The sequence below is a fragment of the Odontesthes bonariensis genome, chromosome 5, assembly GCF_027942865.1.
Source record: "Odontesthes bonariensis isolate fOdoBon6 chromosome 5, fOdoBon6.hap1, whole genome shotgun sequence".
Lineage (NCBI taxonomy): Eukaryota > Metazoa > Chordata > Actinopteri > Atheriniformes > Atherinopsidae > Odontesthes > Odontesthes bonariensis.
In genome coordinates, this window is record NC_134510.1 from 6,556,609 (window position 1) to 6,581,136 (window position 24,528).

The window sequence follows — 24,528 nt, forward strand, 5'->3', positions numbered from 1 at the left end:
GGCACATATAAAAGTATATTTAACTCAAAATAAAACTGAATTAGACTAAATGCAGTCTAAAAAAGTGAGCTTTTACTTGATTTTGAGCAGATGATTCCGCGCCGATCCTCGGGGTGATAGTTGGGATGATTTGACAACACCAGAGGCCCTTCCTAATTACGCACCAATGCGTTGGCCTATAGCAGTAGCCTACACTTGCAGTGGTGAGCTTATCAGCCTCAAAGTGCAAATATGTAACCTGAATAAGTTGTTTGCAGAAACGTTTAAAAAAATTATTGTGCGCTACTCTGGACGAGAGATGACATACCCTGGACTTCTACCTTTACAGCAATGGTGTAATGCGCATTTGACTGCTTTAATTTGCTCCTCTCACCCTCCTTATCCATTCCTCTCGCTCGCGCACACACGCACGCACGCCTCTCCAACAGATAGGCAGCCCACCGCAGAGCGCACAGAGTGAGACACGCCTTTTTCTCGGCTCCGTTGTCGGGTCGGTGGGCAGCGGGCTGCCGGTGATTGACCAGCTTTTCTCCCTGATCTGTCATCCGCCTGGTTTGGCGCCTCCCCTCTCCTCTATAAATGTACGAAATCTATTCATTGCTTTCACACTGAGCCTGCTGAAGTCAAAGGAACAGTGAGATTCCACGGGATGTGTTGACAGACCCACAATTGCGTCTTTTAGTCGATCTTATTCTCTCGTTGATTCGCGACGTTATTAGCTTTTTCAGCGTCCAGGTATAATCTCAAACACTTTATACTGCCAGTAGTGTACTTGTTTATTTTTTTTCCTACTATTTCTATTACCTCTGTGTAAGCCGTTGGTTAGCCTATCTAAGATGAAGGCTGTTACCCCAGTCCGCCCCCAGGACTCCTCCTCCAGCAGCAGCCAGCTCTCTCTGCACTCACTGTCGAAGCAGAGCCTCAACATCGCGCGCTACAGGATGGAAGAGGAGGATCTGTTCTGCTTGCAGTACGACATGAACGACTGCTACAGCCGGCTGAAGCGCCTGGTTCCCACCATTCCGCAGGATAAGAAAGTCAGCAAAGTGGAGATCCTCCAGCATGTCATAGACTACATCGTGGACTTGCAGCTGGCCCTGGAGACGCACCCTGCTCTTCATAAACAACAGGCACAGCGGACCGGGACCAGCCCTTCTCCCGCCTCCAACCCCAACAGGACGCCACTGACGGTGCTCAACATTGACCACCACCAGGTAAGCTTTTAATAGGCTGCATTCACTCCCCGTTTCCAGCGGGACTTGCCGGGGGACTCCGGTTTGCCTCCTTGTGCCAGACTGCTGCGCACCCGTCAGACTTAAACAAAGCGCGTCCTGCCCGTTATGTGTCACTGTACTTCCAATGCAACAGAAAGGAGACAATAATCAAAACGCTCTACACTTCTTATCACAGCCTTGACCAATTATGCGTAAAAAGCGCATTTGATGTGGGTTAGATTGCACACTTGAATGCGGGCTTTCTGATTTGCGCGAGAATGACAGTGTGTCAGAGGCCCACTTTATCCCGGGAAGGGTGAAGTACCTCAGCCTGCAGTTCACTTTACTGCACACAAAGAGGGAAATTTGTTAATTATTAGGATATAAGAAAATTTATCATAGAAGCTGGCTAATACTCTACTCTGATGTTTATAATTTGTGTAGCGGGGCCTTAGGCCTTGTCTTTTTTTTTGTTGCATAGAGCTACATTATTTTACATTCTTCTTCCTCCTTTTTTTTCTTTTCAGAGGACATCAATAGTAAAAAAACCAGAGGACTCAATTTTATGTCGTTGAGACATAAGCACTGCATTGGTAAGTTCACTCAAAATTATATTAATTACAATGAATGTCATAAAAACGTTTGACATATTTCGTTTTTTATGCTTTTGTTGTTGTTGTTTTTTTCACTCTGACACATGTGGCCAGTAGAAATCACTAAATGGTGGTCACAAAGAATCCCTGTTACCACGATTACTGTAGCCTGTATGTGGTGTGAGCTGATAATCCATAGAATGCTCTTCTGAGGCCAGTAAATGTCAGGTAAAATAATAATTGAGGAACATGAAATTGGCACCAACCTCAGAGGCAGCTGTGCTTTGCGCAATAACTGTCACTAGTGTAGCAATCTGAGAGGAGGAGAGTTAAAACCTCAGCTTGCCCTCTCTTTCATTCTCACACACTCTTCTTCCTCCCTCTTTCCCTCACTCTGTGTCATACGCTTTCTCTTAGTTCCATTTAAGCTGTGGGGCCGGCTTTAGAGCCAGTTTTATAGTACTCAGTCCAAACACACCTGGGTAGGACTAAAAGCATGTACATGGCGTGTGTGACAGAGACACTTTCCCAGTCTCTCTGAGCGTCTCGGCTGCCTCTCGCCAGGCTTTCCTATCTGCATGAGGAGCTCTGTGGTTGTTGTGTGACCTGGTTTGTTTTGGGTTGTTGATCAAGCATGGCCTCTTTGTCGGTGGCGCCAGTCAGTCTAGAGCTCTGCAGCTCACCCCCCATCTCTATTCATCCCCTCCACAGGTGTGCAGGCTGCACAGAGCTGCTCCAAAGCCACCAAGCTTCGCCAGGGACTCACTCAACTGGAGGCACAATCAGAAGGGGATTGCAAAACTGCTGGGAGGAATGAAACCCAAATAAAATCACGATTGATATTAACTTTTTTTCTTTTTCTTTTTCTTTTGGGGGTTCCAGTGAACAAGGACTCACCATCTCTTTTCTCCTGTTTCATTTGCTCTCACTTTACTTCTTGTCGACATTTTTTCTTTGAAGGGTGAAAAAACTGAATCTCCATTCCGAGAAGTTTATTTTGTTGGAAACCCATCTGTCAACAGCTATGGAAACCGTTTGTGAATTGTGCTTGAAAGAGTAACTAAAAGCGACTCCAGTTTAAAGCTTTACTAAACTGCGAAAATCATTGTATATGTTTTGGACATCTATTGTTTAAAATAGATGATTTGTGTTGAACAGGGATGTCATCCCTGGTATCTTAAATTGTTTGATATTGTAAACATGAACAATTCTGATTCGAGACAATTAAGATTGTAAATATAGAGAAACAAATGTTCTATAAAGGTATGTGAAAGGAAGACTTATATGCATAAATTAGACTATTGTAATTATAAGATATTTTTATTGAAACTTTTTTTCTGTCGTTATGTAAATATTGTGTTTCCACTTTAGTGAATGAACATGGTTATGCTCTGCCAATATTGTCCTCACATGATGATATCGGTTAACGCTGCAGTGTCTTTGAAATAGTTGAAAATGTAGCATGTCAGGCTCATTGCAGAGATATTGAATGTGCACTGAAGGAGCCCTCTCTGTGTAAATATGTGGTGGAGTTCAACAAAAGTTTTTTGATTGTTTTGCCCTCTTTAGCCTTCTCTTAAATTGTTTTGTACTTACTAACTTTGACCCGCTCAGACAGATGGATTGGCCTGCTTTTTTATCTCAAAGGAGAAAACTTAAAACAGCTTCACTTACTTCTGTTACTCATTAAAAAAATATTCAAGAACACTTCTTACAGTGTTCATTATGGAGTACACAAAAAAGTCTCTGCAACACAGTGTTTCTGTAATATATCTGCAGACTGGGGTTCTTCTTGAGAAGTTAAGGATTGACATCTGGAAATCATTCAACTTTAATTATGAATTGGAGAAATATGTAATCATTAACAAACTCTTGTTGGAGAGTCAATGTCTTTAGGTTGATGTGAACTGATTTCCCTGTTGTAGCTTCAGCAGCCATTGTTAATGTAAAGGACAACAAAAAGCCTTTATTTTTCATGACATTCAACACCGAATTTACCTCACCACCCTCCTGCCAGTGTGAGAGGGCACTTGTACATTACTGTCAGCTGCACTGTTGGACTTGACCTTCACTGGCTTGTGAGGAGTTGTCAAAACAATTAAAGTTTCCAGGAAGAATTGTGTCGTCTTAAGTTTTGTCTCGGGGCATCTCGGTTTATTGCTTTTAATGCTAATGCTGTCAAGTAAGTGATGGAGAGAAAGAGGGAGGTGCAGCCGTGAAACGCATTCTCTTAGATTCAAGGAAAATAAAAGGGAGGATGAAGTATTACTGTAACATGTTCTTCTAATGTTAAGTCTGCAAACCTGCTTTGCAGGATTCAAAGATTAAGCTTTTTGTTTTCCAAGCCTTTCCTTAATTCCTTCACACACATGACCATTGCAAAAGCAGGATGACACAAGTCAAAGCCAGGACACTGAGCTCTTTTAGTCATTGCGAATTATGTCTCTTTGTGCAAGTTTTTATTTTATTATGATACTTTATAGGGATTTCCTTTTACAACTGACATATATTAGTAATATAATTAATTTAAGTAACAGAGGTCTTGCAAAATTAATTTGGAAAGAAAAGAACATTGTCAATGACTCATTTTCACTCAGCTGAAGGAACAAATGCTGTATTCACCTCATGAACAGCTCAGAACTTAAATGGGACTCTTGAGCAGACTTAGTGTTCGTGACACAAGGTAACATTTAAATACTGAGAAAAAAAAAAGGATTGACGTTCCAGATCTATAATTACAGCATTCATTTTAAGCACAGAGTAGTGCCCATTTTACTTTCCAAATAAGATGCACACTAAACAACGCGTCAGCCTCATGTACAATCTTGATGGGGGAGAAATTTGCCAATAAAAATGAGTGAACATAATATTAACATCACGAGCAATGAAAAAAGATGGTCATTGTTTGGGAAATAAAAGAATAATAGAAAAGACAAGAGCTGCCTGGTAAGGTCCAGTGTATTGCATACAGTGGAATTGAAAATCAAATTCACATTAACTAAAAGAAAATTACAGCAGCACCTAATGGAAACGGCTTAATGTTTGCAATGTTTTAAGATACTCTAAAGTCATCCCAGTTATTAAGTTGATGAGTTTGAATGCTTTTCTGCCATTTGGAAAGGTGAAAAATAAAAGAAAGGAGAAGTTTTCTGCATTAATTTCCTTTCTTTCACATTTATCTATTACACTGTGGTTACATGGGAACTCCCCTGCCTTCCTTTTTTACCACGAAGCTGCAGCTTTTTACTTGCAGACAAGCAGTTGATTGTTTAGTTGTCCCCACGTCAACATGCCAAATACGGGTTAAAAGCAGACGTTTGACACTGACAAGTTTGGTGACTGAGGCACCCTGTGGGCCCAATAGACACCTTTAGACACCCCTCTATACTATGGCCATCTGAGGATAAGCGGGCAATGCAGGCCACCTGTGTTGTGTTTATAGTCCACAGTAAGAAAACCTGGCCTTCATGCCCTTCACAAGCACTGTCCTTGTGATGTGAAATGTGAGTGTGTGTGCCTGCCTGTGTGAGTGATAAAGTTAAGAAAAAAAAGAGGAAAAATGTGTTAAAGCACAGGTGGCCAGCTTGACAGTTAGACCTTCCTGATATGATTACAGATACTATGGTTCTCACAGAGACCTGACAGTTCGAACCATGGCATGACTGCACAGTTGGTGAGAGCATCACCAATGCATTTTTTACAGGAAATGCTTCTTTTTATAGATAAATTCAGGGATACCATGGAGCTAAACCCAGCTGACACAGTCACCCCAGCTGACCCTGCCTTTTCCTCTCATAGAAGGTCTTTTCCCACAGTTACATTGATTAACCAAAAATCTTCAAATAAAGACACTTATCTTATGCTGTTTATTTGTTTGTATAAATATTTATATTTGAATAAAATATATATTCTATAACTTACAAAAAAAAAATAATTTGTAGGATGTAAGAAATATGACATCTCCTAGCAGAAAAATACGGCATTAAGCTAATGCTTTATTACACAAAAACAACACGTTCATTCTAATTCTGGATCTTATTACATTATGTTCCTGAAAAACATGTTTTCCTTGCAGCTACAGGGTTACAGTAATACATCAGCGACAGCACAGGAGTCTTCTATTGCAGCTACATGATCACCAGATTTAATACTTTGTTAGTCAGCAACCCATACTACTGCCATCCCCAGATACATCATTCATCTGTGCTTCTATTATACTCTGTTGCAGCCACATGTTGAATCACATTTCCCACATTTTTGCTATTAGCTACCACATCCTGCATCTCTCCAGGATTAGATTTCCAAATAATCCCTGTCGGGAATGAGACAGCAGTGCAGCACCAGGACAGAGTCTCAAGACTTCACAAGTTCCTTCATCCTCATGTTATTTTCCAACAGACTGGGCAAATGATTAAGAGTTTTTATACCTGTGACCTTTCTCACTTTGTGTGTGCACTCTCTGGTCCTGATCGTGGGAAAGCATCACATCCTGTTTGATAAGGACACCCAAGCCACATTGGTCAGCCTGTTTTCCACCCTCGAACAAGGGAGTAGACATGCAGGCCCCATGAGCAGTCATTCGGAAATGTCATTATGAACACAGTATCATTATTAACAAAACAAGGGACTGGCCAGGCTATAACTGGAGCCAATTGTTTGCACAGGTGTACATGTGCACTCTCGTTTTGTGTGCATGCATCAGTGAGTTTTACCTGTGACTTTATTGCTAAAGATGAAAAAATAAAATTGGTAACACTATTGTGTTTAATTCTCACTTGCTCATTATCTAACAGTCTTTTATTCCTTTCTTCTAGGAGACTCTACCTCTTCTGATTGTAACCAAGAATAAACAGAAAAACTAATAAAATGTTGTTTTCCTCGTGGAAGAAATGCCCAGCCCCTAATTTGACAAATTTGTACAAGGCACCATGACACAAACACATAAAACAAGGATGCTTGCCATCGTCTCTGCCTTGAATTAACCTTCTGCATATGTTAAACTGCAATAACAGGTTTAGCTGTGGTGCCTCGCCTCCTTCTTTCCCTGATTTAACTCCACATTACAGTGTTCCATGGGGGCCTATATCCCTGCGTGTTAATCACTGCTCTTCCTGGCTCACAGCGAAATATATGGCGGGTGCTTGCAGAGGAACAGTGGAGGACAAAAACGTGCTCGCTCTTGGACACTACTTGATTACAGACTAATTGGTCTAGAGTGATTAAATATCTCATGCTTCTTGCTAATTGCAGCTATTTAAAGCAGCTATTAGCTTAAAATGCCTGCCACCAACAGTCGTTTACTCATAAACAAAATATGAGATGCCGCAATTCACCTGTATCTCTTAGACTAAAGAGAAGCGGGAAGCTTTATGCCTCTGCAAGACAAAATTGAATATTTGTTCTGTTGAAAATTTACACTCACATTTTTCACATGGGAAGTAAATGCTTAATGTGATCCTTTGTATTGCTTCTGATATAGATATAGAAAACAAGTAGCTATCTTTTTCTCTTCTATCGCAAATTTTAACTAACAGATGTACATTTTTACTGATGCCCTATCAATCATTATTATATGTTCCACATTTATGATACTTAGGATAATTAATGTTCAATTATTTCTTCATTTGGGTTGTGTTAATTATTTGACACTTAATGTTTTCATATTTGAAAGGAAAATATTAAAAAACAATAATCCCTTTGTGGGTCGTTCATTTTAATTTAGCAGCCTGACGCTTTAAACTCTGAGACACTCGAAGAAAAGGGATGTACGTATACACACTCAGCTTGTTTATGTGATCTGAGCCTGGAGAGACCATCAAACACAATCACAGGAGAGTTAATGTGTGTACACCCACCAGCTTAGCTTCAGTCAGAGCCTCTACAGCAAACTGCGACAGGGGTGAAAGAGAGGAAGAAGGGCAGATGCAGTAAGAAAAGAGGAGTAGGGTTATAGAGTGTGAGAGGAATAGAGGGAGGAGGGTGGACTTGGCATCACCGGTGCCAACCCGGCCTCCCTGGAGACAGTCGATGAATTACAGAAATGAGATCTCAAACAAATCCCAAGCTCTTTCAAAGAGCAGTGAGAATGGCTGTGTGCCCCCTGGAGAACACATTGATTAGAGAGGGGTAACCAGGGGTCTGCCAAGCCCCTTTAAGAATCTGTGTGTGTGCAAGGGTGTGTGCATGCAAGGGTGGCACCGGGACAACAACCATGTCACAGAACATGACCCTGAGGTGCAGCCATCAGACAGCCAATATGGTAAGTTAAATACCGCCGTTGCATCAGAGCGGAAGGGCTCCAACTGCCTCCAATCAAACAGGTTTCTGTTCACCTAATGAGCTTAATTAACGAGGCTTAGTTTACACATCTTTCCTTGAAAAATAGAACAACATGCTGCTTTTACTAAAGGATACAGTGTCTTTTTAAGTGGTGAATTAACACATTTTGGCATTGAATACATTTTATAAACAAATATAAATATATATTAACCCTACTGTATATGCCTAGATGTAATGAAGGTGTTTTTGTAATTGGACCTTCTTTTTATATAAGAAATAGGTTAAACATATTTACAATCAGAGGAATATTTTCCGTATTAGTGTGCAGAGTATAGCCTTTTTACTCTGTGATGCAAATACAGAATCATCTATCATTGGGCTCCCACCATTTTGAAAAGCATGATAATCAGTTTCACATAAAATAGACTTTTGAAATAATATTTCAAGTTGTTTAAAATATTTTTATTAAATATAGCAAAACAGAGGCCCATACTGCAATCCACATATCAACCAAAATAAAACTAACCAATTAGTTAGAGCTGATATGCTTGTCTTGCATTGACTTTAGTGATTTCTGTTATTTAATATTGCATATTCGTTTGAGCAGAATGAATTCAGAATGTACAACATCCACACAAGTGCTTTTAAAATTAAGCAAAACCAAAATATAATTTTGCATTTGTTTAATGGTGTAAATTTGCGTATCACAACTACCACTGGGCAAAAAGCGAAGACCATATTACAATATCAGAATAATCCTATTATTATTATTGTTATACTCAAGGTTCATAGCTAGATAGATAGATAGATAGATAGATAGATAGATAGATAGATAGATAGATAGATAGATAGATAGATAGATAGATAGATAGATAGATAGATAGATAGATAGATAGATAGATAGATAGACATGCTGTTTGGGGTTTGGGACTCTGATATGAGCGATCAGATTCCCATAGATTAAACTGTCACTGACTGGGATTACTGAATCAAAATGAGGATTTTATTTCATTGACTGCCTAAGGGAAAACTAAATCTAACCAAAGAGAAATCACATTGAGGTCTGAGATGACAAATGGAGATCCTGAATAACTGCATTATTTATATAATGTTTGGAAATGGGCTAAATTAATTTAACTGCAATGCAATGTTTCAGTTTCTTACAGATTGCATATCCAGCTGCAGATATTTTGATATAGATCATTTTTCAATTTCATTAGGAAAACATTTGCCTCGCTCTATATTTGTCTGTTATCCAGTGGCAATAAAACTAAAAGCAGAGACACTGACAGAAGATATTGTACCTTGAAAATCAACTCCATTTTTCTTTTGAAGGCACACAAAGAGGTTCTGCTTTGACTATCAATGTGCGTGTGTGAAACCTGGTATCAAGGCATAACATAATCACATGACAATTTCCTTAAGTGTCACATGTCATTTCACTCCATATTCTTCACTGACTTGTAATGTGTCTTGGCTTGCCTAGTGTAATTGCAATTGGCTAAACATAAGCCTCTCCCTTCAAAGGAAAGTATGTGGACCATACAATCTTTGGTGACACATGAAATGCTAATAATGTGTAGACATGACGTGTGAAATGCCATTGTGACCTGTTAAATATACATAATACCATGAACTTACATTTTAATGTGGAATAATTTCTGTCGCATGTCGTGTTTTAAACTTGCCTACATTGAGAGAACACAGCACCGCAAACAAAGGAAAGAAAGGGCCAGCGAGCTGGTTAATACTTCAATCAATAATCCCATAGTAGTTCCTCCATCACATACTGTGAGGCCCATAAACCCTTAGCTAGATCATTAGTCCATTCCTGTTTTTAAAAACTTTAAAAACCTAATATTAAGCCCTGTTATTTAAATTTGGAAAGTTTAACCAGTATGTTTTTGTCATTGTGGAATGCTGTTGTGGTGCAAATGGTACATTCAGCAAAAAAATGGGAAATTATAAGACCAATGATGAGTCAGGTTTCCTGGTAGGGATATAAAGTACTAGACAATGTACTAGTAGAACATTATTCCATCACTTCTTAAGTGGACTTCCCACTTTCAAGGTATAGCGAATGCACCATAATTTGAGGTAAAAGTTAGGTGAAGATAAAGATGAAGAGTTGGGACGATTCTGAGTGTGACATTTGAATCTGCTGCAAATCTGAACAACACATTGAATAACATATTTGCATATCTTGGCAGTCCAAGACAAATGTTCTTATGTTGTTTTTGAGTTGGTAGAAGTCATGCACCCAAATAAGTACATATCTGAGATCTTAAGATATTTAACTGCTATAGATGTCTCACTGAGAAGTCTGTTTAGGCTGTGCTGGTGAGGTCAACACTTGCATGAGGGGAGCGGACAGAAACTCGACCCCTCTCTGGAGATCAAACAATGCAACATTCTGCTGCACTTTAAAGTCAAGTAAAGCCACTAGTAGCTTTTATCCAAGTAAGTACAGATTCATTTTGATCAGACTAATTTCGACTGCTGTCTACTTCTGAAAACTCTATAAAACTGTGTATATCAGCATAAATACTATGCAATTAATTATAATTATCCAAGAGCCCCATATTCTAGAAAGTAATAATGCTTTTTATGTTAAATCCTGTTTTGAAAAGTCACCATTTAATGAACATATCATTAAAGTAGAGCACAAAAACGAAGCATAGAATAGTAATACTTTAGTAAAGTGCATTAAACTTGCAACTAAATCTGGTCATACAATGCACAATATTTCAAGCAATTTCGAGGTTGTAGACAGTTTTCCAGTGTCCAAATGAAATAGGGAAGGATCTCATGAGAGTTGTGACGTGCTACCGTGATCTTGGCCATTAAGTGTAAGATAGTCATAAAACTCAGTCCAGGCTCTTGTAAGGCAGTCTTTCTCACATCTTGGGGTTATGACAAAGTAAGTAAAGAAAGTCTTCAGTCTTATTTTGTTCAAATTGTGGCGTTGAGTGATGCATTCTGTGTTTTCAGTCAAAACATGTGCTGTTGTCACTTCCAATTGGGAAGCAGGGGATATGTGGCCAAGTGTGACCTTGGTGATGAGGCAAAAAAATGTAAGGTTCAGTTGGACTGTACAAAGGAAGGAGCAACTAATTGCATTATGGCCACAGCATGAATCTCTATACGAAGTTTCTTCTCCTTTGTACCACGACAGAATGAACAAGGAGAATAAGTGGGAATAAATTGCTGTGGCATTCGATTTAAAAATGCAGCTGTGGCTAAAAGCTGCTCATCGATCGACTTAATTGCTGTTAAGAATTTCCACCAGGTGCAAGATGGGAAATAATCTCAGATAAATATAATTGTGGTATTGTAAATAGTGACCCTGCAAATTAGCAGTCTTTGCCAAATCTTTAGTCTGTTACTTAAAATCAGTGACATTGTTTTTAGATATATGAGGGTGTCAGGTGTAGTCTTTTAAAAATCTTTTTCAAGTTTTTTTCAGTTAGCCACTTACACTGCTTGATTGTACTTATAATACAGTATAGTGATCATAAGAATACTGCTGCTGTTGTTCTCTAGTTAGTTGCTAACATTTGTCATGCACAAAAAAAAAGAGGTAGTCTGCTTTGATTTAAATAAAGCATCATCTTCTACAGCTTTGAAAATTAAAAAACATTTTTGGAGTGGAGGGTAACTTAAACAAAGAGCAGAGACTGCGTGACAGTCGCCCAAATAGTCACATGATAATAAAATCTGGTCTTTCATGCATGTACGGTATGTGTGCAAATGAACTTCAGCTCCAAGAAGCTCCAGTTAATCTTAAATAAAGCCTCATATCTGTCTAAATATTTATTCTCTCTTTTCTATTTCAATTAGAAATTGTCACAAGCTGAGAAATTCGGTGTGAAACTGGATCAAAATGAAACAGCACAGCCTGTGCTCCTGATCCCCCCCATATGTTTCCATATAGATATCAAGCCATCGATTAGGGGAATGCTGTCATCGAGTTGGCAGCGATTAGGCTGCTGGCTTTGGCACTGAGTCAAAAACTAATTCACATGCTAATGTTTTCCAGATCGGGTCTTGTCCCTAAACTGGTTCTCCTTATTGACTTGATTCCCTGATTGGACAGATGGCCACCTTTCAATATCCCAGACGTCTGTTTGTGTTTAGGCTTAGGTTATGGGTGGTGAGGGGTTGTCAAAATGGAGGGGTGGGGGGGATTCCTAAGCTTATGAATAAACAACAACAATCAGCTAGATAAACAACAACATTATCTGGCGTCTGAACCTTGACGACTATCCATTATGACCATTACTGTCACATCATGTGCTACAGTTGGTTTTTAATTGCTCTTATTTGCTATAGAGAATGGGTATGGTTGTGGGGTGTGGTGTGGTGGAGGTTGTTTGGGGGAGGGGATGGACTCAGACACTGTATCAGTCAACGCTTAATTGATTTGTCCTTGTGCTTGCCAAGACCGCAGTCAATACAGTCGAGTGTGCTGAAACCTATCAAAGCGGAGCGAGGAGTAAAGGCACGAGCGGCTAGGACAAAACAGCTGTGGTGTGTGAAGAGAAAAAGAAAAGGGTGGAGAGACAGAAAAAAAAAACACGATTTCCATTTCTCCTACTTCTCCTCCTCCCCCACTCATGTCTCTCCCTCACCTCTTGCTCTGCTCTTTCTCTTTCCACTCCCACTCTCCATTTTTGTGCCTGGCAGCAGTCTTTCTCAGGAGACTTTCTCTGCAGTTGTGTGAGGATAATGTCAGTCTTGTGTAGTTAGAAACGTGTGTACTTAGATCTGTATGTGTGCTTGTGAGCCTGCTTCCATGAGAGATGTCCCCTGGATGTGCTCATTAGCAAAACACAAGTGCGTACAGCTCCCCAGAACAAGGCATTCTGGGTACTGCCACTGTCTATCTCAGCTTAGGCAACTAATGAACAGAATTAGGCATGAGAACAGGGTAGCATACAAGAATTTGTATCTTTGTGAGGACAGTTAATAGCGCATTCCCTGGCTGCTTACCCTAACCTCAACCATCACTATGAAATGTCCAAAACTGATTCTTAACTAAGTCCTAAATGAAAACCAAACCTTAGCCCTCACACCCCTGAAAGATTTGTGTGAGAAAGTGAAGACCTGACCAAATATCCCCACTTCCCCAAATTGTCCTCTATAACTCTGAGTGGTACTCATAAAGATACACTTACAATTAAACATACACACATTTGTACGGGCACACACACCCACACCCACACACAGAGCGAGACAAAAAGGCTTTGAATGACCTTTCATGCATAGGAGACTGGAAAAAAAGAGCTGTTTAAAATAATATAAACTTGATATTCTAATTTCGTATGTGGATGGACTGAAGTTCTTTGTTGTCGTACAAAAAAAGAGGAAGGAAAATTTCCCTCATCTCAACCCATCCTCCCAAAAGAGGGCATAGAATCACATGCAAGTAAAGCTACTGCTTAAAAAACTGCTCAGGCTTTTAACCTTTACATTGAGTACTCAATATTTATTAAAAAGAGAGTATTTTGGAGGTCTGGAAAGAGGTTCTGATTGTCATGCAAATTTTTGTTTTTTTACTGTTTTGAAAAAGAAGTACCAGTTTTCATCTTTTAAAATGTAAAAAAACAGTCTTTTTTATAAGTAATAATGCATGAATCAAACAGTCTCTTGTCCATCTTGTAGGTGGTACAAAGCTGATTAAATGTATGCATGTTGTCTTTTTTAATAAATCACAAATAAAATTAACCTTTGGGTTAGCTTATGAGTTTCAAATGGACAAAATAGCAATCTAACGTTGAGTTTCAATGAATTTACATTCTGTTTTACAAGATTGGTGATTACTCTGTGAGTAAAACCTTCGTAAAAAAGAAAACAAAGAAAAGAAAAATGGAAGAAAAAGAAAATTAAACTAACAAACAGTTCATAAAAGTCAAGGAGATAGGTGCTCTGCGGTAGTACAGCTCCTGCTAGCAACAAACCTTGTGACTATGCAGTTAGACCCACAGAGTGTGAGTGCTGTTGTTTTAAAACTTTCCACTTCATCAATTTCCTCAAGGGACTTTGCCTTTTGCAAAAGTCTCCTTTTGCCGGTCCACCATTGTAAATAATAATGTCTTCTTAATGACTTGCCTGGTTAAGGAAAGGTTAAAAAAGAAACATTTTAATCTCCTTTTGTATTCTTGTTTTTCAAATTTGTTTGTTTTTTCTAACCATTCTCTACATTCATTGTACTTTTTGAACTTTCATTTATGCAGCATTTTGCCAAACATGTCAACAAACATAAGGATTATCATAACCATAATAGAAAACTGTTCACACTAATAAGTCAGTTCAGTGAATTTAAAAGAACAAAAAAAAAAGCTTTCTAATACTGTATTGGTTCATTTTCCCCTTGACCTAACAGTTTTTTTTAGTGTAGCTTGGATCAAGGGTTTACCATAACTCAAATTGGTAGCATTTTCATCAAAGTATCTCTACCTGATGAAAATAAATGTCTTTCAAACCCCAGTTTATAATGATTTGTCAGTGCCTTCATAAAGTACTGACAAAGCTATTCTGACAGCCCTCAACATGAGGAGCAAATAAATGTAGAATATAAGATCATTGAAAATAACCCTGGCTGAGAGATTACATTCCACATTTTTATACTCTGGATTATAATAATAACGACAAACCTTTTGTTAAAAAGAGGTAGCATGCAGGAACATAGAAATAGATATTTCCATGCATAAACATGGTCCAGTAGGTTATGTGAAGTGCACTGATGGATCAGAAGCACACAATAAAACTAAAAATGTGCCTGGAGAGACTTAAGCTTGTGCTGCAAAAGAAACACTGTAAAATGAATTTCAAGGTAACCGTGGACAATCAAAGACATGCATTTCATTGTACAAAAGAAAAACATTTTTATCCAGCCATGTTCTCTCTGTTGAAAACTAATCAGCACAAGGCCACAAATGGAAAAACGCTGTAATCTCAGATGCAATAAAACTCTGTGAAATGAGTTGAACAGGTGCATAGGTGAACAAAGACAAATATAGCCGAGCTTGATTAAATAATTTCTCTACCTGTCCTGGATAATAACTCATTATGTTAATCACAAGCCGTATTAATCATTTTCTCATTTGAACTGTCAGGATGTGATTGTTGCACGAAGAGACTATCTGAAGTACAACGAAAAGCTTCACCTTTCGTCATTCATCAAAGTTACAGGGGCAAAAGAAGCAGAAGTCAATGCTGGAGCTGCTGTGATGTGTTTCACCAATGAAAAACATCCTCATATCTGATGCACTATGGGACAAAAGAGCTACAACAAACACATTTGCACCAGTCACCAATTCTGGATGTTAGATTCCAATGTTGCCATAACACAACAGCACAACAGGAAACATATTTGCAATAGCCAGGAGATTGTGTGTCCATGCATAGTGCATACGTCTTCTGTTTGTGTCGGTGTGTGTGCGTGTGTGTGTGTGTGTGTGTGTGTGTGTGTGTGTGAATGTGTGGCACCAGGCTCATATATTGTGATTGTCTCATTGTGAAAATGCCCTACTGGGGTGGCCAGCTGTTCACGTGCCCATAAAAAGGAGGCAGGAATGTCTGGTGGGATGAAGAAGGATGCAGAGACACTGGCAGAGCCACACATGCTTCTTTAGGAGGAACAGATGTGGGACACATACACACGTACTTCAACACACATTAAGTATACATATCCAGAACAGGCCCAGCACACATTCTAGTTTTGCAAACACACACACACAAGAACTCCCACAAACTTTTACAAACGCACATACAGTAAGAGCATAGAAAATCAAAGTTCCACATTCAACCTCAAAAATGTATAAGAAAAAAGTTCACACAAAAAACGTATGCAAAGACCTATAACTGTGAGATCACCTGTAAAACACCTTCACACACTCACATCCAGACACAGAATGAAGACACACACAAAATGTTGTAGAAGCAGCAGCAGGCGAGGTGGTGGAGGCGTTATCGGACCATATCTGTGCTTGGAGCCACAGCAGTCTCCAAGGCTGCTATCAGCTCCCCCATTATCTCTGTCTGAGAGTGTGGAGGAGGAAGAGGAGGAAGAGGAGGAAGAGGAGGAGGAGGCCAGCGGTGAAGCGTGCCCCCCAAACCCTCCACCCCCACACCAACCATCTCTCCTCATAGCTTCTGTGCCCACGAACACACATATTAACGCACACACACTACCGGCTCGTTAAGAGAGCGGAAATGAAATGTGTGTCCCCTGAGTCCTCCGAGAGGCAGAGCTGTGCAGTGGTGGCACAAGTTCGGCGAATACAACGGGTGTCCAATAAGAATAATAAAAACAGGGAGAAGGGTGATGAGAAAGGGAAAGAGGTTGAAGAATATGACACTTTATGAAAAAGAGACAAAGAGGGATAGTAGAGATGGATTGAGGAGGTAAAAGGAAACCTCCTGCTGCAGCCACTCCATCCGCAGGTCTCATTAACTTAATGGTCTCTGTGGATGGAGAAAGGATCAGTAAAGATGGAGGACAGAAAAAAGAGGGGAGGAGTAATTACAATTTTGGACTGATGTTTTATTTAGTTTTATTCAATCTGTTCGTCAATTTTGAAACTACTTCTATTTTCCGAGATTTAATCCAGCCTTCGTCTGTAACCAGCCTGAAAGCCTGAAGGTTGCTGATTGCCTGCTAAACTGTTGGGGAAACGAGGGAGACAAAAATAACATACCAAGTGGAAATGAGTGATTACACGCAAACAGTAGGTGATGGTATACACACTGCTCTAAAATATTCAGTTTAATCTTTATGTTGCTTTTATGGATTTTTAAAAGCCCTTCCTTGTTATATAGTTTCAATTATTGCAAGTTGAATATCTCCCAAATTAATCCATAAAGTTGCAGCACAATACAAAGACAAATTTGTGTTCCACTATGTTCTAAAAATGCTGTGCATTTTAATAAAAAAGTATTTAGTGCCGCTAAAATAGTATATAGTAGAGTGATTTATGAGGTAGTAAGTGGAATATCAAATTTGGTAAATAGAAGACACACAAACCAGAAAATAATATCCTAATGTCTCATGCTTGTGCACTCCACTAAAACTCTGAAACATTCCCCGAATGAGATTCTTTTAAAACCAGAAGTTATATCATATGCTTCTGAAAAACAGCTTATTTTCTGAATTATAATATTGTTTTAATCAAATGTTAACCAGCAGAGAAAATGTGTCCTTATTTGAAAGTAGTGAACAATTAGTTTGAAACCACAATCTATTTAGATTATTATATATTAATTTATATGCATATATTTATTCTCATATTTTTCTAATAAAATTATTTGAAAGTTTCCATACCCATTAGAGTAAGATGCAGTCACTTTATTAAACTCCTAATTACTGACATGTTTCTTGAAGCTTTTAACACCAAAGTGAAGTTAAAATACAGTCAGATCATTTTCTGCGTGCATTATGTAAATTACCTGTCAAATGTTTGTATCTATCTCCTCTGTACAGAGGGACAGAGGCATTTACTCGTGTCCATCTGTGTGCCACAGCAACACTCATAGTTCCCTTTGTGAAAGTGACATAGCCATCAGTGTTGACACTCTATCAGCTACTATCGTCTAGGCTGTCCAGCCACTGGCGCCGCACTTAAAGGGGCTTCTGCACCACCTGAGGTCAGACGTAGAGACATTCAGTCAGATAGCTTTAAGAGGATCACTATTGGGAATACAGTAGTAGAACAGGTAGAAGCCCAGCTTCCTGGCATATCAAGCTGCTGAATCATAATAAAATGACATGACTGTGTGTAGAATGGATGGGATCCAGATTTGGAAAGACCTAAAAGACATGGTAGTGAATGAGCTCTCACTGTCTGTGACACCATCAGTCAGAAATGTTATCTAAGAGTAGCATGTAAGCCCACCAATCACTAATGTGAACTTGGATGGTAAGATCATTCTTCATTTTCTAACTCTGCTCTGGTCTGAAAAAGCTAACAGCTGCTGATGTGCAGCATGACAGGTCGCAGGCCACTGGAAGAGAGAGACAGACACGCTAGAGACAGATGACAGATCTCAAACTACTCTGCCACTTTTGTATGAAGTTAGAGGTCAGTGTAGATAAATAAGAGAGTAAAGGTGCTGAGGGGAACAATATTTTGCATCAGGGAGCTGATGAGGGAGAAATGTGATAACACCACTAGAAACAAAAAAAACTATAATTCATGAATATTTTCTGCAAATTTGAACGCGATCACAGCTGCGTCGGTCTTCAGGGGTGTTGCATCTTTAGAGAATTGCTTATCCACCATTCTAGCAACTCACTATATTCAAGTTAGCATTTTCACACCCAGGGGTTCTCTGTAAGTTAATGCGACACAAGCAAACAAACAACACGTTCCTTCTGCCCCCCCAACACACACAAACTCAAACAAACACACACAGGTACACACATAAAGCCACACTGGGGGGATCATCTGACAAGGCCAAAGTGATGTTGCTTTCAGGGGACCGTGAGTCAGTCCCTCCACAGATGGGCTGGGGCCCTGCACCCTCTCCCTAATGCTCCATTTTGCAGCTGTGTGAGATTAGCTAGGTACCATCAATGCTAATTTGTGCTGATACAACCAAAACTTTTATTGAGATGAGGGGAAAAAAGGAGATAAAACACACACACAGATGCACACAAACATATGCCAGTACATTGAGGATGTCTCCTTGAGGCTGCTGCAGAGGTCTACTCAGTATGGAGGGCAAGATGACTACTGAAATCCATCATTATTTCATCATCATCAATATAGTGTGAAGTCATGATTATGTCAAAGAATTTAGTTTTACACTTTTTAAATCTTTAAATCATGTCATTTGAAAACGGTATATGCTCAGAGTTCATGTCATCCTGACATTATTTTGGCGTGGTATTTTTGACTTTGCAGTTCAGTCACATCACCCAAAAATGATACAATTACAAATGAAATTCATTCAAAATCCTTTGTGTGAGTTAAAGGACAGATAAAGGAGAGATGGCAGTATATTTGCTCTACTTTCCATATATTGGTTTATGAAAAAAAATATTAAAACATTTGACTAATATGCTTGGCTTTCTGAGTCTTACATTAACAAACTCAAAATGAACCGTGCCCATGTTTTAAGTGACATAACAGGAAATCAAAGTGAGAAAATAGTTTTCATTGCTCATTATAAATATCTCACCATCACAATGATTTTGCATGTGCATGTATGTTTACTTAATTCACATATTTCATGTGTAAGAAGTCTTAATTATGGGATACATAATTGGTAATCATTACTTTTTTTCTTGTTTAAAACAGTATAGTTGGACTCTGCTAAAAAATGTATACTTTATAATTTTTCCCAGTCCTTGCAAATGTTAGATGAGAAAATCAATGCAACTTTCATGTCTGCACAAGAGATTTGTAGCCATTTAGCTTACCTTAGCATAAACAGTTAAGACCACCTAAACAGAGACCAGTTGATACACAGACCAGAGTGCCTCTAAACCGAGACAAGACTTTGGGAGGTTGAGAACATGTCAGGACCAGCACTGGACCAGTCAAATTCTGAACTTGGAAACCGCAGGTAGTGAACAAACTCGTATGAGAGATCAGCATTACAATGAAAACACCCCAAAAATATGAACACTTTCTTCATTTGCCCCCTTATATTCCTGCACTATACATTTGAATGTATACATTAGTACAACATGACAATTGTCTTTATAGGGTAAAAGGTATTACAGAGCTGAAATTTAGTCATGAATAAATTTCTTTGTTTTCTACGGATAAGAAAATTGAATTAACCTACACTTCTTAAATCAGGGTACACTGTAAAACCCGATGAGTTAGTTGAACTCAAACCATTTGAGGAAACCGATTGCCTTGAACCATTTAAGTTGGCAAACTTAAATGAAATATTTTTCTGTAGTTGAATTTTTTAAGTTCAAGTAACTCAAGTATTTATTGTTACTTTACCTTGGGTAAATTAAGTTATAATTACCAGTTTACTCAGTTCAATGAACTTAAAACTAATTATTATATTTCACTTATATGTAACAGTTCTACAAAGTAATTTAAAATGTGTTAATTGAATTGATCAGAATTAAATACTAGTAACTTAAATGGCTCTTTTTTATTAAATGTTACCCTTTAAGTTGAAACTACTCACTACATGTATTACTACATTCTAGTTCTGACAACTCATTTCATTTGAGGAAACCGATTGCCTTGAATAATCTGAGTTCTATTAACATAAAACAAACTCAAAATGTGTAACTTAAAAGTTTTATTAAATTGAATGCTTAACACCCAAAATACAATAAAAACAGACATGCCTCTGGGGCTCAGATCAATCACCTTATCTTAACAGTGGAAAATGGTGACGCATAAAATTATTAAGCCTCTCTGGGGCTCACGGTACAGTATCATCCCAATAGAACTGGTGACACCATACAAATATGTAGAGTAAAATGATTAACCATAACTACACTTAACACTTTCAATAAATCAACTGGCCAGCCACATGGTATTTTGTTTAGAAACTGCTGACAACAAATGCAAGTTTATGTTAGAACTTCACTCCAGCTCATTTTTTAAGGCCTGTAGTTTAGGTCTAAGCTGCTTCCTCCCATCATCCAGGTCAAGGAGGATAACCTGAATGAACTCGAAGAAGCCACTGAGCTTTTCTGGGTACTTCAAATGCAGTGCATACACCAATGCAAACAAAATCACCAGCGAATCAGTCCATGATCTATGTGACATGACAACCATATCTTCAAGAACAATGGACACATGCTGTGTTTCGAAGGGAACCTGAAGCACCTCCTCCTCATTCACCACTGCCACCAGAGCCACTATTCCCTCCTGGCCGGCTTCTGAGTCATCCTAAAAAAAATAAAGAGAAAGGAACGTCTAAGTATAATTCTACAAATCAAGCTTATTTGTCTGATGATGAACACCAATAACATTATGGATTCTGTAGATGGCCTGAATCAGCAGCCCAAGGAGCAGAATGTAAGCCTCCAAGTGGAGGGCATGACATTGGTGACATTAAGTTGTTTTGTAATCCGGTGTGAGGGTTAAAAATATAATGTTCACATTTTGATGAGCAATAAATCAGAATTTAGCACCAAGAAAGTGAAACTAGCAGTCGCTAAAATTCTTTTCCAGATATGGAAGCAGATAATCTGTTCAATTAATCTTCATGTGCATGATGAGACCTAATTTGAACCACATGTTAAAAAAGAAAAGTGATCCTCTCATGCTCAGATGTTAATTGCATTGAGAAGCAGAACCCACAAATACCTTGCATGTTCTGAAGACTTCTGATGAATCCTCCTTCAAGTAGTGTGGTAGGCCGGCCAGGGCTGCTGTTCGAGCTGCACAGATATCATTTTTGTCCTGTTGCACAAAGAGCATATGCAAGGGATGTTAGTGTTCACTGTTCACATTCATGATGTAACACATGAAATAAAAATAAAAGATTACCTGTTCCTCAAATGCCATCATAATCGCTTCAAGTGTCTGTCCAAAAGGGCCCGTCTTCCTCTTTTTGTAGAGCTGTAGCAGCCGAGGTGTGTACTTGTCGAGTGAAGCATAGAATGTTGATGACAGATTCAGATTTGTGATCCTGTGGAATTCACTGTAGAGCTGCATGGGGAGAAAAAGACAAAAGAAAAGAAAGTTTAGTAGCTCCTTTAAAAACAATTTGTCTCTCTCTCATCCTCTGCCCTTTGACCCATCTACTGAGGAAAAACAAGAAAAAACAGGAGAAACATCAGGGTGAGACAGAGGAGGGATCCTTCACACAGGACAGACAGATGTTCAATGGGCTCTATGCACAGCTTCACTACTTCCTGAATTTAAGGCACTTCTTCATTTCCTGTCTTACATTATTGGACTAACTGATTAATCCAGGTGTGTCTGACCATAATGACTACTCAGACACACCTGGATTAATCAATTTGTCCAATAATGTAAGACAGGAAATAAAGAACTGCCTTAAATTCAGAAGTAGTGAAGCTGTGCATAGAGCCCATAGATGTTGTGTACAGACAAGAAAAAAAACAAAAACAACCTAAGTAATGTGATATTATTGTGAAAGTGGGCTTTTCAGACATAAGACATAACAAATAAAACCACTCAAAATTAATTTGGTGATACATACATAACGGAATTTTCATTCTGTTTTTTTTTTTTATATTATTATTCATAGAGCTTTTTGAACATTTTAGACAGTGTGGAGTATAGCACCAGCCACAAGGGATGCATACAGTATTTTTAAATATTATTTGTAGTTTTTACTCACCTGGGCTTCACAAAAGAGTGCAGGCCATCTGTCCTTCAGTTCAACGACTGGAGGGGCTAAATCCACAATTTCTTCACGTCTGAGTGCAAAGGTACGTTGCATATGTTGATGGATGGATATCATGTCTCTTTCCATTGATGTCCTCTTGAACTGCTCGACCATTGCAAGCCTCTGCATCTCCAGTGTCTGCCTTGTTTCACCATGAGGGTAGTTGGGAAGGAAATTAATTTCTCCTCTTCTGGGTCTTTTGATGCTGGCTCTGGATGCTGCACCCTCTGGATTGGTCCTGCTACGCTTTCCCGCATTAACAGCCACATCTTTAATGCCAGCCTTGCTAAGTTTGGTCCTGTAGTTGCCCATCTTGAAGCGCAAACTGTTCTGCCAGCCCTCATATCCTTTTTTGGATCCATTTTCTTTAAGACAAGGGTGCTTGCTCACAAGAGCCTCTGCAGCTAAGCCAATCTGTTTGGTACTTGGATATGCTTTGTGCTTATATATTTCAGCAGCCATAACATCTAAAATGTTATGCTTTTGATCCCTGGTCAACCTGACAGTTTTTCCCTCTCCCAGGGCAGAGTTGCTCTCTCTTAGCATATACTCCACCTCGTATGAGAACGTCGGAATGACAAAGTTGGCTGTCCATCGGCACAATCGTTCCGGTGACTCTGTGTTGTCTGATAATAACACAGTGTCATCTGTGCTTGTGGAACTGAGATCTGACTCAATAACTCTGACTACCTTAATGGTTGCCTTAGCTGGTAGGTCTTCCATGTTGACCAAGTTGTTGAGGGCATTGTTAAACTCGGGGTCTTCAAATTGAAGCCGGAAGTCATATGTCAGATTTAACTTATCTTTCATTTTGGTTATGAGGGCTTGCACAGTCTCAGGACGAGAGGGCAGAATGACCCTCTCTGCATTGACGTCATCGAGGATGACTCTTAATTTGAGGACATCAGTTGCCATTACTGTTGTGTTGGGGAAGCCTGAAACATACAAAAAGAGAAAGACAGAAAGAAACACGTCAATGAACTCCTTTCCTTCTAAACACAATATACTCAATATATTCACATGTACATTTTTATTTTTTATTGGTGTGCAGCAGGTTCAACACACATGTAGTCCAGGTAATAGTTTTCAGACATTAGGATGCTTACTAAACAATCCTTTATTCAGACACTGAAATGAAATGTTTAGTTGTCAGAATTAGCCTGCCTGAAACTTTGTAGGCAATCTGTGGCATTTGGTCAGTTAGTTGACTCAGAGATTTCACAGAATGGCTCTTGCTTGTATGTTCTGTTAGCTCATATGACCGCAAATGCTCAAGATACCAGGTCTCATAGTCTTTTAACAGAAAAAAGATATCTCTTCCAATGAGCAATATGTTTCTGATCTCTTGAAACTCAGGCAAGGCAGCACGTGTCCCAGTACATACAAACATGCCTACCGCAAAAGTTGTGCCTTGAATGGTTGCCTGTTTTGTGCCATATACACTGCTGCTGTTTGTGATGCTTGACACTACTGGATGTGTATCAACAGGCAATGTTTCAACAAAGACAGACTCCACAGTTGAAGTCTGTACTGGTGGCTTGAAAAATCTTTGTGACGACAGATAGAATGCCATCATGTTTTGGTGTCTCTCGGCCAATGTTTTCAATACATTTTTGTAGTTGTGAGTGTCACGAACAATCTTCTTAAAAACCTTGTGCTTCCCCTCAAATCTCATTGTCCAGAGATGCACCAGAGGACCAAAGCACTTGATGAGAAACGGATAGTGTTCTATATAGTGATGCTTTGGTCGCAGTCTTAAGTTGGGGAAGACTTCCTGAAGGAGTTGCCTGTGATCTAAAATCTTGCTCGCCATGTACTGAATGGTACTATCTGTAAAACTATGAGAAACTGCAAGCTCAACTATATCCTTCAATTCCATTAGGATCTCCCATATTTTGTCCCCCTCGGGCACTCTGGACCCGATGAAAAGAGGTAGCAGTCTCAGAAGAGTGTGGTTTTCGTGCCCATTCCCACCAATTGTTCCTCGACTAGAAAAGTTTTGAGGAACTGAGTGAGGGCGGTCAACCTTGTCAGAATGCTGGTAGGGAAAACACAGGATTGCTTTATTCAGCTCCTCCAACGTGAAATATTTTTTTGAT

General features: G+C 39.1%; 1 protein-coding gene across 1 annotated transcript; it reads left to right on the top strand.

The window, feature by feature from the left end:
• The first annotated feature begins 511 nt into the window (after positions 1–511).
• id4 (inhibitor of DNA binding 4) lies at positions 512–3,924 on the top strand. Its single transcript, XM_075464700.1, has 3 exons — positions 512–1,214; positions 1,742–1,807; positions 2,519–3,924. The coding sequence occupies exons 1-2, from the start codon at positions 837–839 to the stop codon at positions 1,787–1,789; spliced, it is 426 nt and encodes a 141-aa protein (XP_075320815.1). The 5' UTR covers positions 512–836; the 3' UTR covers positions 1,790–1,807; positions 2,519–3,924.
• The last annotated feature ends 20,604 nt before the right edge of the window (positions 3,925–24,528 follow it).